At 40.4% G+C, this 12,692-nt stretch overlaps 1 protein-coding gene across 8 annotated transcripts in view; it reads right to left on the reverse strand.

Annotated features, from left to right (window-relative positions):
* Positions 1 to 12,692, reverse strand: part of LOC108578424 (calcium/calmodulin-dependent protein kinase type II alpha chain) — a 163,393-nt gene that overhangs the window by 61,434 nt on the left and 89,267 nt on the right. For all 8 annotated transcript variants that reach the window (XM_017941755.1, XM_017941752.1, XM_017941753.1 and 5 more), the window contains exons 4-6: positions 7,195 to 7,249; positions 4,611 to 4,749; positions 3,445 to 3,547 (exon numbers count right to left, since the gene is read on the reverse strand). In XM_017941755.1, coding sequence (XP_017797244.1) covers positions 3,445 to 3,547; positions 4,611 to 4,749; positions 7,195 to 7,249 — 297 coding nt within the window. The remainder of the gene's footprint in view (positions 1 to 3,444; positions 3,548 to 4,610; positions 4,750 to 7,194; positions 7,250 to 12,692) is intronic.

Below are 12,692 nucleotides of genomic sequence, written 5' to 3' on the forward strand. Positions count from 1 at the left end.
TTCGAAGAATTTCTACGTCAAATTTCTCATGGAACCGAATATTCAAGCAACGATACTTAGAAGCCTTTGGGCAACCAAGTGTTCAAGTATTTCCATATCGGATCGTTAGTAGAATAAAATATTCAAGCATTACACGTGAAAAATCCGAAAAATCTCTTCAATACCAGCAATTTCTGCAGGAACACATTTAAACGTGGCCAATCTGAAGCTAGAAGAAGAAAGGTTCGCTTCACAGCCGTACGAAATTCCTCCAAACATCGCGTACCCAGCGAACAAATTTTACCACAACCCATCCACCCACACACGCTTCAATCCGCTCGAATTGTTAGGCTGGGAGCAGGGAAAAACAACATTCAATCTCCGGAACAATATGGAGGAATCTCGTAGGACGAGCCACCGTCGGTTCCAACTCAACCTCACAGAGGTTGCTTTCACAGAGAGAGAGTAGTTCTTTGACCGCAAACACACAATACGGAAAATCTCCGAAGAGGGAGAATCTATTTTGCCTGCGAAAACGCGGAAACTTTTCCAATAGAGCACCGGCGAACTTCCGCCGCGGAGTTTCCTCCGCGTAAAAACAAAACGTCGAGGAACAGCCGGTCGAACGAGGCCGTGACACGACGTGTATAAACGCATTTCTCTGTGTCTCTGCAACCGTTGCGGCCCACCTATATGTACGTACATACGTACCGTACACTACACACTATAAGCGAAAACTTTTCCGGGATACTACCACTGTGCGCGAATTTTTTGGGGAGGAAAAAAAACAGGAGTTTCAAACTCTCTCTCTCATCGAGGACGAAATTTCTACTCCACTCCTCTCTCTCTCACTCTATTCTGAGATGAATGGATAATACACGTTGTGACGGGTTCATTCGATTGTGACAGAAATTTTCGTGGAGGAAAATGGCCGAAGAATAGTACTATTTTTTAAATTCAACCCTTTGCTTTGTAGTTTCTATTAACCCTTCGGACTACTCCTTTGTCGAGTGTGACTGTTAGGGCTTGCGGTTGATCTTTCGATCGTTCAAGCGTTGCCGATTTTTGCACGTGTGTGCCGACTAATGATCTAAGGCTTCGAAGGACCAGTTTCTTGATTGAAACACCAGTGTTTCTGCTGGAGTCTCTGCGGTTTCCCTCGACGAAGACTCCTATTTTCCTAAAAACACCTTGATTCGTGATTTTTCCTTTTCTAAATCACCAATCAGTTTACTCCGGTGTATCACAACCTCCCTCAATTTCGCCCTTAGCGCGTTATCTTAGGGTGGGATAGACAACGACCGGAGAAAGTGTTCGGTGGACGGATGCGTGGGAATCCTGTGGAATCTCCGCTTTTCTAGGCTTTGTTAAAGTCAAGTGGTCCATCGACATTGGCAAAAGTCCTGGGCCACTTTTCTAATTTTCCCTTAGGAGACTCTAGGATTTATGGCAGGGTCTGGTCCTAGAGACTAAGTGTCGCAGGCAACGCAATAAACACTTGTGGTGTTTTTGAGAAGAGCGATATTTGCCTGCGACGGCGACCACTTGACTCGCTGCCATAAATCCGGCTACAGGACACGCCTTAACAGTGACTCGACGTCAATTTTCAATTGCCGGTTTAACCCTTGTGTGGGCAACCAAAATGTTCACGGTTGCTCCCCGTTTTAATATTGAAAATTGTTTGCATAAAGTTTTATTTTCGAAACGTATGTATATCGACGTAAAAATTTCCAAAAAGCGGGGATCTCGAGCAATTTTACCATAATTTCACGAGCACGTACAAAATTGCTAAAGGAAAATATAGAAATGGGTACTCGGGTACCTGGTTGCGTACACAAGGGTTAAATACACTACCGGCCAGAAGTTTCGAATCACCTCCCACTTTTCGTCGATATTAAATCTGCTGCTAATTTTTCATAGATTTCAAGTTTATCTCAATTCTGCGTTTATCAGTTGATTCGAACGATAAAAAATTCTCAAAGTCGCTCGACATTTTTCTCGAAATTTTTGTGTAAATTGCAATGCTAAGTGGTTCCAAACATATGGTCCTTAATGCTGTTTTCAATATAATTAGTAAAAAAAAAAAAAAAAAGGCGGTCTTTTGAACCGCCTTTCAAGTGAGACTCTTAAAATAACAGGGAGTTATTGAAAAAAAAATTTGTAGCTCAAAGGGTTAATCACTCTCGTAGCGTAGATTAACGATGAGTTGGTATAAATCGCGCGTTAAACGAAGTAAAAAAGGGGAAGAGAGGAGGAGGGTGAAAATGTCGAATTTAAATGGCGAATACCTAAAAATTGTCGAGAGGAAGAGAGATAGGGGCGAAGGACCGAAATTTTATTTCTGGAACTCCCTCCGCTCTTTCCACCACCGCGGAAATGCAAACGAGTTTAAATAAACCCGGCCCCCGTCGATTCGTCGACCTATGAACGAGCTTGTCTCTCCGTTCTCTTCCTTCCTTTTTTTCCAAACGCGCGTATGCAAATTTATGTTTCATTTCTGCCTATCTGCGATTTCAGTTGCCTTTATTTCACCTTTTTTTCCGCCGTAGAGAATGCCTCGAATTAATGAATACTGTTACGATTTAATTTTACCACCAAATATTTCGTATATCGTTTCATTTTTTTTTCCCTTTTTTTGAAGAATTAATCAGTGTGTTTTTTATGATTTTTGTTTTTGGTGATTGTGTGCGCCTGAGTGTATATTTTGTTCGTTGTTTTAATATTGAGTTGGGTAAGAGAGATTTTAATATTGAAAAGGTTAATTTGTCACAGGAGGGAGAAATTTTCTTTAACCATTCGAATACTCTCGGAGAATAGAATTAATCAATTCATTTCTCGTGCCAAAATACGCATAAATGGACGTGTCTGGTGAATTAAAATCTGCCTGCAATAGCAGACAACCTGTACGGAAATACGTCGAATTAGAAATTGAAATATATTGTGTTCCTACTGAGCGCGATGCATTGATAGATGGGGAACGAAATTGCCTCGAATCGTAAGAGAAGGACTGACATTTAAATACCTAGAATCTTATTGTAAATTACATCTGGAAGTCCTTTGAAAAAGGGGTTGCTTTCGAGTGTCAATTTTTCTTACAGCACAAAAGAAACTACTTAACTACTTGAAAAACAAGAAAAACAGACGATCTTTCTTGACTAATAAATAAAATAGTTGAGAAAGTAGAAAAATTGGCGACAAATAAAGCAGTTCAGAAATAGAGCAACTGACGATAAATAAAAAAAAAAACAGAAAAACTGGAAATAAATAGAAAAAGTTGGCGACAAATGAAATAATTAAAATAGTTTAACAAATAGAAAAATTTGCAACAAACGAATCAGTAGAGAAATAGAAAAAATTGGCAACAAATGACATAGTTAAGATAGTTAACGAACAGAAAAAGTTTGCAACAAATAAAACCGGCAAAAGTACAGTGGAAAAAAAGAATGAGAAAGAGGGTGCACTCACCAAACCATGCTTGGATTTCTCCCTGTACCTCGATCGCCAATCCGAAGTCCGCTAATTTCACAACCGCGCCCTTCGCCTTACTTGCGAGGAGTAAATTTTCGGGCTGCAACAGGAAGCAGACTCGTCGACATTCCGGCTCACTCTTCGCACAAACCGTTGCCGTTGTCCTGCATTTTTACGCGGCCATGCTGTAGGTTGATCCACCAACAGGAGATATATACGTGCATGCTTGACACACATTTGCAGGTCTACCTTCTACGCTGCGCTGCTTTTCCCCTCCCCCTTTTTTCCCTGCTTCGTCATTTAAAATTTTCTTTCTTCCTATTTTTTCTTTTTTCCCCTCTTTTTTCAATCGTGTTCCCTCTCTCTCGGTTGCCACGAAACGCCACTTTTCGTACCGCCGCGTGCTCTCGCGTTTCTTTTCACGTTCTACCCCCTTTTTTTCCTTTTTTATTACTCTCTCTCTCTCTCTTTTTCTCTCTGTGCTTTATTTCCCCTTCCCAGCCGAATTAATCTCTTTCTCTTACTTTTTCTCGTACCCCCTCCCCTTATTCACGGTTTCGAGCACGCTACGAAATTTCGCCGACAAACGCGCGCGCTTTCTAATACCTCGTTTCCTCGTTCGAGCGACAATTTAACGATCTAACACGTGAAATTTGTGGTCTATTTTGTCATGGATTTGTGATACGGCAACAGCAAGATTGCGAAGTTCTCTTGTCGAAAGGTCGAATTTAAAATCTCAAGATTCTGGAATATCGAAAATACGTTCTTCTCGAGAGACTAGAATTTGAAATCTGTCAATTCGAAAGTATCTAAAATCTATCGAAAATATTCTTCCATCTAAACATTAGACTTCCAAATCGTACGATTCTAGAATATCCAAAATTGATCGAAAATATTCCCCCTTGAGAAAGATAAGAATTTGAAAAAAAAAAAAAAGTGAACGCCTGTCTATCCACATTTTACCTTTTTCTTTCTTTCTCTCTTTTTTTCTCAGTTTTCTTTCTACGAAGAAATCCCCCCGGGGGAAATTGCGTCGATAATCGTGCCCTACACGGTTCGTCTGAAAATGTTCGGTTAAACACACTGAACCTTTTCGTTCCCGGTGTACTGGACCCTCTCAAGCATGGCGCTAGTTCGTCCGCGAAATTCGTTTCTCTACGTACTTTCAGGTCCCTGTGCACAACTCCATTGTGATGGCAGTGGTGTACGCTTTCCAGAATTTGTTGGATACAGTGCGACGCGTCCGCTTCGCTGTAGAATTCTCGTGCAACGATATCCTCGAACAGTTCGCCGCCCGTTACTCTGAAAATCACACGTCGAGAACACGTCTTTTTCATGTGAATTTCACATTCGTCTTAACGAGCGTGGCAAGAAAAAAGAAGAAGTTAGCGTAAAAATCTTTCGTGTTTGTTATCAGTGCCTTTGACCAATGATTTCTAGTGTCAACTAAATAGCTACGAAAATGTCCAGGTTGAGGAAATTGGGAAAATTAAAAGGGGAGTTTGTAGATAGTAGGGAATTGGGATTTCGGTGAAAATTAGGAAATTAAGGTGTGAGGATAAACAATTAGGGGAGTTCTGGTACTTGAAAGTTAGGGGAAGATTGGAAGGGCACAGATATTGGAAGATGTAGTTTCTGTGGAAAATAGAAAATTGAGAAATTATTGTAAGATTTTAGAAGAGCTCAGCTATAACAAAATTGCAATTTTAGGAGAAATTAGAAATTTCAAGAACGTCTAAAAAAAGTATTGCAAATTACGGTTCCAGAACATCTACGATAGATGAAAATGAAAACTAGCGATTTCAGGAGAAATCGAAGATTAGAAAATCGCTATTTCAAGAACGTCCAAAAAAAGTATTGCAAATTACGGTTCCAGAACATCTACGATAGATGAAAATGAAAACTAGCGATTTCAGGAGAAATCGAAGATTAGAAAATCGCTATTTCAAGAACATCCGAAGGAAAATATTGCAAATTACGATTCCAGAATATCTAAAATTTGTGAAAAATTTTAAACAAAATTTCAACGCAGTTAAAACGGAGCTAGAATCGATCGAACCAGCAATTAAGGTACTCTATCGCGATACTTTTCACCGCGGAACATCGACACTCCGCGACCATACGAGCTCGTTAATATGCAAATCGAATCTGATTAAAATTCAGGAGGGTGGACCGTTCGAATAATCAGCCGGTGACTGGTACAAATTAACAATTACCGGGCCAAGTCCCTGTAAGAGAGGAAAGAAAGGAAAAAGATGAAGACGTCGAGGAAGTTTCGTCGCCTGAATATGTAATTACGTCTTATGGATTCGTTGGTAAAAATCGCCAGTCACAGTGTATATACTACATGCACGATCAAGTTGTTACGTGTAACACGTTCGAACCATTAATCGTTAAATGAGAAAACGTCTCGTAGAAATGTAAGACACTTTTTCTGCAATTTTTGGGTGAAAACGAAAATCGTGAAATTTTCTGTGAAATTAATCGAGAAGCTTTTTCAAATTTATTAAGAACGTCTCAACTGCGACTGCAATTTTTGGTCCAAATGAAAATTGTCAAATTTTCTACGAAATTTATCGAGAAGCTGTTTCAAATTTATTAGGAATGTTTCGTCGAAATGTAAGATACCTCTTCTGCAATCTTTGGTCCAAATAAAAGTCACCAAATCTTCCATGAATCGTAATAAATTAAGAATTGACTAACCACGTGGTTAACCCTTTACTTGACCCTTTAAATTTGCTTCTAAAATCTGCTCGTTTCCTCCATTCTGAATTTAACACAGATTAACCCTTCCGAAAACAAGCAAATACAACTCCCCGTATCATACTTCAAAAAATAATTCTCCTAAATAGAAAAACAGACATTCTATTCCTTCGCATTCCTCAAACGTAAAATAAAATTCCCACACAAGACCTTCTTTCTAAACATCAAATTTCCCAACAGAAAGCTCGCGAAACAACCCTGCTCCTCGAAATTAAACGAACGATCCAGCCCTTGAACTCTGATTCCCCTTTGATTAGCCATCGAGGTGGGACAGGTGACTTTTCGTCTGTGGTTTCTGTGCGGCAACATTGGACCGCAAAAGGGATTAAAAGCGTCGAAGCATCGTCTGGTAAGGGGCAGGCGAGCACAAGCCAGGAGAGAGCTAGTTCGCCGGCTCGAAAATAACGCCTTTTGTCGAGCGTTCGGCCCGGGGCGAGACGACTTGGAGGCTTGGATCATCGCGCGAATTTTGGCCGGTACGGAGAGCGGAATCGGGCCGAGGTAACTTTGGTCGAAATTAAATTAAACTTGTCGGTCCGATAGGTCACCGATTTTCGAGCCCGTGATTCACCTTTTCCTCCGACAGGGCCAAAAACGTTGTAACTAAACGTGTTACGAAGTTTCTTTGTTACGCGAACGTTCGCTGAAGTTTTTCGATATGAACGGCCGATAATTATGGTTGGTAATCGAGTCGTTCGCGGGCAAAGCTCCTCTGCGAAGCTGTACTTTTCAGCGATACTTGTCCTTTTATGCTTGAAATAAATTTTGTTGATAACTAAGGGTGACACTGGTAAACGACAAACATTTTGATGGACGAGGATAGAGGAGATGATTAACTGGATAATTTAAAGTAAATTGTTGCAATAATGTAATTCGAACGCTTGTAAGAATTTAGTAATAGTTAATTTAGAGTAATTCAGAAGTTGAGTAATTTCGTCAATTTTCAAATTGGCAAACGAGCGACGTAATTGCGGATTTACTTACAAATCGAAAACAAGGTAATGGTAATTCTCCTCCTGTATGCTGTCGTGTAATCTCACTGTAACAGAAAGAACAAGGAAAAAGGGGTTAATAATGCGGATTTTTCGTATAATAAATTACTATAGTAATTGCTAATCCTTCTCTAAAATAAGGTAAAATGGTCAACAATGAGAAAATCAATTCTTTAAACAGATTAAAATACAAGCTTACAAGTACGTATTTATTTAAAAACAAAATTCTTCAATGTTTACTTTCCAACAAGCAATAAATCGAACTTCCCCAAGGCGGTGAAAAGGAGAGAAAATTTAATACAGCGAGATAATCGTAGCTCCGATCATTTCTCGAGAAACAAGCTGTCGAACGTCGTCCAGGTGAAGGAAAAACGGGAAGCCTCGAATTCACAGGAATACGAGGTAACAAAAAAAAGTGAAACGAACGAAACTGTATGGAGACAACGTCGCGTAGACGATTGAAGAAACGGAAGGAAAATTGTCGCGGTATCGTGCAAACGATCTTCACGGTCGTTGAACAAATTGCAGGCTCGCGTCGCATAGAAACGCTGCCATTAAACGGGTGGTCGGATTTTTGCCAGGTTAACCGTGCCCCCGACGTAGCCCAATTAACCTCTCGAAGGAGCGTTTCTCTTTTTTAGTTAACCAAACGGTCGCCTCTCGCGTGTATTTCCCGGTAATTTCGCCATTTTTCCACGCTTCGCAGGTGCCACTGGTCGTACATTGCTGGCCAAAAGTTTCGCGTTCCTCGGTTTGCGCCGATATCGAGTATGCTGGCGATTTCAGTGTCGTAAATTTGGTCTTCAGTCGTGATGAGATATTCTATGGTGAAAAAGTGACTTGGTGTTTAGGTTTAAGGGAAATGTGGGTGAAGGGTGCAAGAATTTTCTGGAAAATGAAGAACAAAGGCAATAGTAAGGCAAAGGAGAGAACTCTAAGATGCGGTCTTGAGAAATTTTTCTCTCGCTTTTTTTAAATAGCGATATTTAAGTTAAGGATCATTTTCAAGGGTTGCCTGGAAAATTCAGAATGAAGACAGTGAAGTGTGAACAGCGAACGAGAGAATTTTGACCTCTGAGATGAGGTCTTAAGAAATTTTTTGCTTTTTAAATAGCAATACTTAAAATTAGGATCATTTTCAGGGGTGTAAGAGTGCGAGGGTTGTCTGGGAAATGGAAAATGAAAGCTACGAAGTGTAAACAGCGAACGAGAGAATTTTGACCTCTGAGATGAGGTCTTAAGAAATTTTTTGCTTTTTAAATAGCAATACTTAAAATTAGGATCATTTTCAAGGGTGCAAGGGTTGTCTGGAAAATGAAGAACGAAAGCAGTAAAGAATGTGAATAGCAAACGAGAGAACTCTGACCTCTAAGATGTGCTCTTAAGAAATTTTGTTTTTTAAATAGCGGTATTTTAATTTAGGATAATTTTCCAGGGTGCAAGGGTTGTCTAGAAAATGTAAAACAAAGGCAGTGAACTATATGGTCTTGAAAAATGTTCTTTTTTTTTAAGTGGTAAATTTAAAAAAAAGACTCATGTTTCCCCTATTTTTTATAAATTCACAATTAACGTCGCAAGGCCCTTAGACCAAATATTCTCGAAGCTAACAATATCCCTCCTGAAGAATTCTTGTCTAACTTCCAATTTACAGAGTCAGCAAACTTTTCACCAACGCTGCATCTTTCCTTCCTTTTACCCCTCCATTTTGGAGAACGAGGGGGTAAAGAAGAGAAAGAGAGAGATCGTTGGAAAATGTAGCAACGAACCTCTGGAAACGTGTGGAATTAGCGTGGAAAATACGTAGACGGTTCGGTTCGTTGGTTTCGTTACCGGACCAGGATGGAATATAACGAGGAATTATTTAAGCGCGAAATATCGGGCCGTGAAACGGGAGGATCGATACGCGCGTGCACACGGTCGAGTATCATTTGCATCCGCGACAGTTTGCTCGATCACGACGTTCATTAAGGTCAACGAAGAGACATTCCTCGCGATACAAACCAATGGTCCCCGTCGAACCGGCCTTAATTAATGTCAAGTGAGGCTGGGTTCACGGGAAAATCGACGTCTCTAACCAAGCCTCCACAGCTTTATTCTCCGGGATGAACGAAATTGGAAGACACGTTCGGTGGTGATATTATACAATTTCAGAGACGATTCTATCTACTCTTCCCGTTCCAATGATTCGGAAATTTTAGCGTTAAATGCAATATGCATGGATCCATAATGTGACGGATCTTTCGGTGCCATTTTTAGACACTTTGATTTGGAAGATGCAGCCTAATAAAAATAATTCTTTCAATTTCAAACGCACAGTAGTTTCCATTTTCCTTCACCTTCCAAACTATTCTGAAAATTTTGAAAATTCCTCAAGAATATGTGGGGTTTTTGGTATGAAAGAGCGAACGTGGGGAGAGATAAGGAAATGGAGAGAGTTGGTGTGAATGGCCTGGAAAGACGATCGGTTTCAAGCCGATCGCGGCGTGTGTTTGACCAACGAACGAGAAGCATCGAACCGTAAATATTAAGAGAGCGAATTACATTTTCTGTGACAAATAAAGATGACACTGGTGGACAGCACCGGCGACAGCACAGTACTTTTAATTTAATATACATAAACAGTAATCAACAAAATCCCACAAATACGAGGAAGAGATATTTCAAATTAGCATTAATATTTAGCCTAATATACACGAATGCGTGATGGATTTGTTAATCGACCGAGAGGTACCATTTGGTGCCATTTTTAGGCACTTCGTTTTGGAAGATGGAGCCTAATAATAACAATTCTTTCTCCCGTTTTCCTCCACTCTCCTACCTATTCTGGAAACTTGCAAACGTCTCTACAAAATATGCTTCGAGTTAGAGGGTTAATATTCATTTTTGATGTAACCACCATCACCGATAAATTTCTTCCGTACCTTAAAATGGCTTTCACCGTTCATTTCCTAAATAACTAAACGACTCAACATTTCCCAAGCTGTTAAAGAAAGATCGCAATGGTTCCCCAGGAAGCATAAAAACACGTCGTCGGATCTAGACGTGTACAAACGATCAGGGCTCGTGTGCATCGGCTCGAGTGTCGAGCCGACACGGTGCACCGTAGTAGTTGGGGGGCAGAATTTAATGAAAATGGAAGAGATATCCGGAAGAACGAGACACCCGTTCAGACGGCAGATATCCTCCGCCCTTCATCCTTTTCAAATGATCCTCAAACCGATCAAACAGGGATGGGAAGGAAAGATGGGGAGCAGCCTATCTTCCCACTCTTTGATACCCTCGACCGATCCAATAAGGATCAAGAGGGAGCCGGAGATCAGAGAGAGAGAGAGAGAGTAGAACGAGCGTTATTATGGGAATTTTTATCGACGAAAAAACCGGGGGGACGAGGCCACGTTTCGAATCGGGGTAATTTTTCAACTACCTCGCCTGTCGTTCCACGCGATAAACGAACAATATATCCGAGGAACGTATTTCTGGGCGAAAGAAAAGGAATTTTCGTAGATTCGTGCGAGGAGAAATACGAGTTTTCCTTTTTTATCCAGAAGATGTATTACAGAATGCAATGGAATTTTTGTTTGTTTGTTTTTTTGAGGGAAAATTTGAGTTTTAGAAGGTTCCGTTATACGTTAACCCTTTGATGAAGGATGTAGAAGGGGGAATGTGAAGGGAGGGTGGCTCAAAAGGAATTGTTTGAATTATTTAAAAAAATACAGAACGAAGTTAATTTGCATGCTGTGTGGAAAATAAAGTTCAACAATGTAGCCTTACGTGTGTACACTGTAACAAGAAAAGATGAAATTTCATCCTTCCAAAAATTTCTTTCTTTAGAAAACATTGTATATAAAATATTAAACAAACCCAGTTACAATAGTAAACTAAAATTCGTTTAGAAATCATTGAAAATTTAAAAGGTAAGATTCATTGTCGTGTCCTCAACACGAACCACGCGACCGATCACCGACTTGCATCGCTTCTATCTACCTGGCAATAAGGGTTCGCGAAAGAGGCCTTTTTCTAGGAAAGGCGTTGATTGGCCCTTTTTCCGAATTAGCAGCTACAAAAAGATGTATAAAGGTAGCCTTCGCAAGCCCGAAAGCAGAATATGTACGGAGAGAAGCAGAGCGTGTACGGAGGGTACATATTAAAAAAAAAACCGAACAACGTAGTTTAACCTAAAACTAAACAACCAATAGGGAAACATCCATCGTGATATCTTCCAACCGAGAAATAAGATCACGGTAACAAACATTCATATCTCGAAAGAAAACATGCAATAAAGAAAGTTTCTGTCCAAAAGAATTTTTTCAAGAGAAGTCTGAAAATTTCGTGGTGACACTTGCTCTACTGCATCACTCTGTACATTTGAATCTATAGAGAAGTGAAAACGTTACAATACACTAGGAAAAACACTTGTACCGTTAAACCGACAATGCAGCTTTCGTCCATTCATCTATCCAGCAATGCAGGCGAAAGCGGTTAACTAAGGCGAAGTCGGCGAACAAACCGAGTCGGACAATTCCGGGAACGGCAAACAACGTTAATCTTGGCGAACAGAAGGAGAGACGAGAGTAAAGCAGCGTAACTATCGATCCCAGAAGCCACACCTCGACGCAGCGCGTCGCGAGGCTACGCGTTTTCACCATTTCCCTCGCAGCTCAACTTTTCCTCGGCCTCCGTGTCGCCCCTTTGGCATTCAACTTCCGTTCAAATGTCACGCGTACTCTCTGCTCTCGCGATTTATCTTCCGGTGGAATTGTCGCACTACGGGAAAGGTCCAACTCCTGCGCCATTTTCGTGTTACGAGTACCGCTCCTTCGCGTTCGAAAATGATAAACCCCTGCTTCGGAGATGACGAGATCGTATTTTTTTTTTTTTTTTTTTTTTATTCGTTGTTGCATTGAGAAGTTTTTTTTACTAATTTTGAATTGGTAACAATTTTCGTGAATCTGGGCTGTTTCAAATTTAAAATTATTGGAAATTTAGGATATTGGGAATGTTTCTTGCGAATGTTTGCTTATGGTGTCAAGGGTGATGGGATTTTTAGATCGTGGGGGACTGAGGAAAATTGAATTGGAAGGAAGGCGAAGGAAGAGTCTTTCCTTGCAGATAGAGTCAGTTCCAGAGAGTGTTGGATAGAGTTTCAATGTTGTAAGAGTTCTCAGAGTGTTGTAGATAGTGTTCAGAATGTTGTAAATAGAGTCAGAGTGTTGTAAGAGTCCTCAGAATATTACAGATAGAGCAGGAGTGTTGTAAAAGTCCTCAAAGTGCTGCAGTTATAGAGCATAAGTGTTGTAAGAGTTCTCAGAGTGTTGCAAATAGAGTCAGAGTGCTGTAAAAGACTCCAGAGTATTATAGATAGAGCAAAAGTGTTGTAAGAGACCTCAGAATATTACAGTGTTGTAAATATAGAGCAGTAGTGTTGTAAGAGTCCTCAGAATACTGCAGATAGGGCAAGAGTGTTGTAAATAGAGCATGAGTGTTGCAAAT

Source organism: Habropoda laboriosa, unplaced genomic scaffold (genome assembly GCF_001263275.1).
Source record: "Habropoda laboriosa isolate 0110345459 unplaced genomic scaffold, ASM126327v1 scaffold5, whole genome shotgun sequence".
NCBI classification, from domain to species: Eukaryota; Metazoa; Arthropoda; class Insecta; order Hymenoptera; family Apidae; genus Habropoda; species Habropoda laboriosa.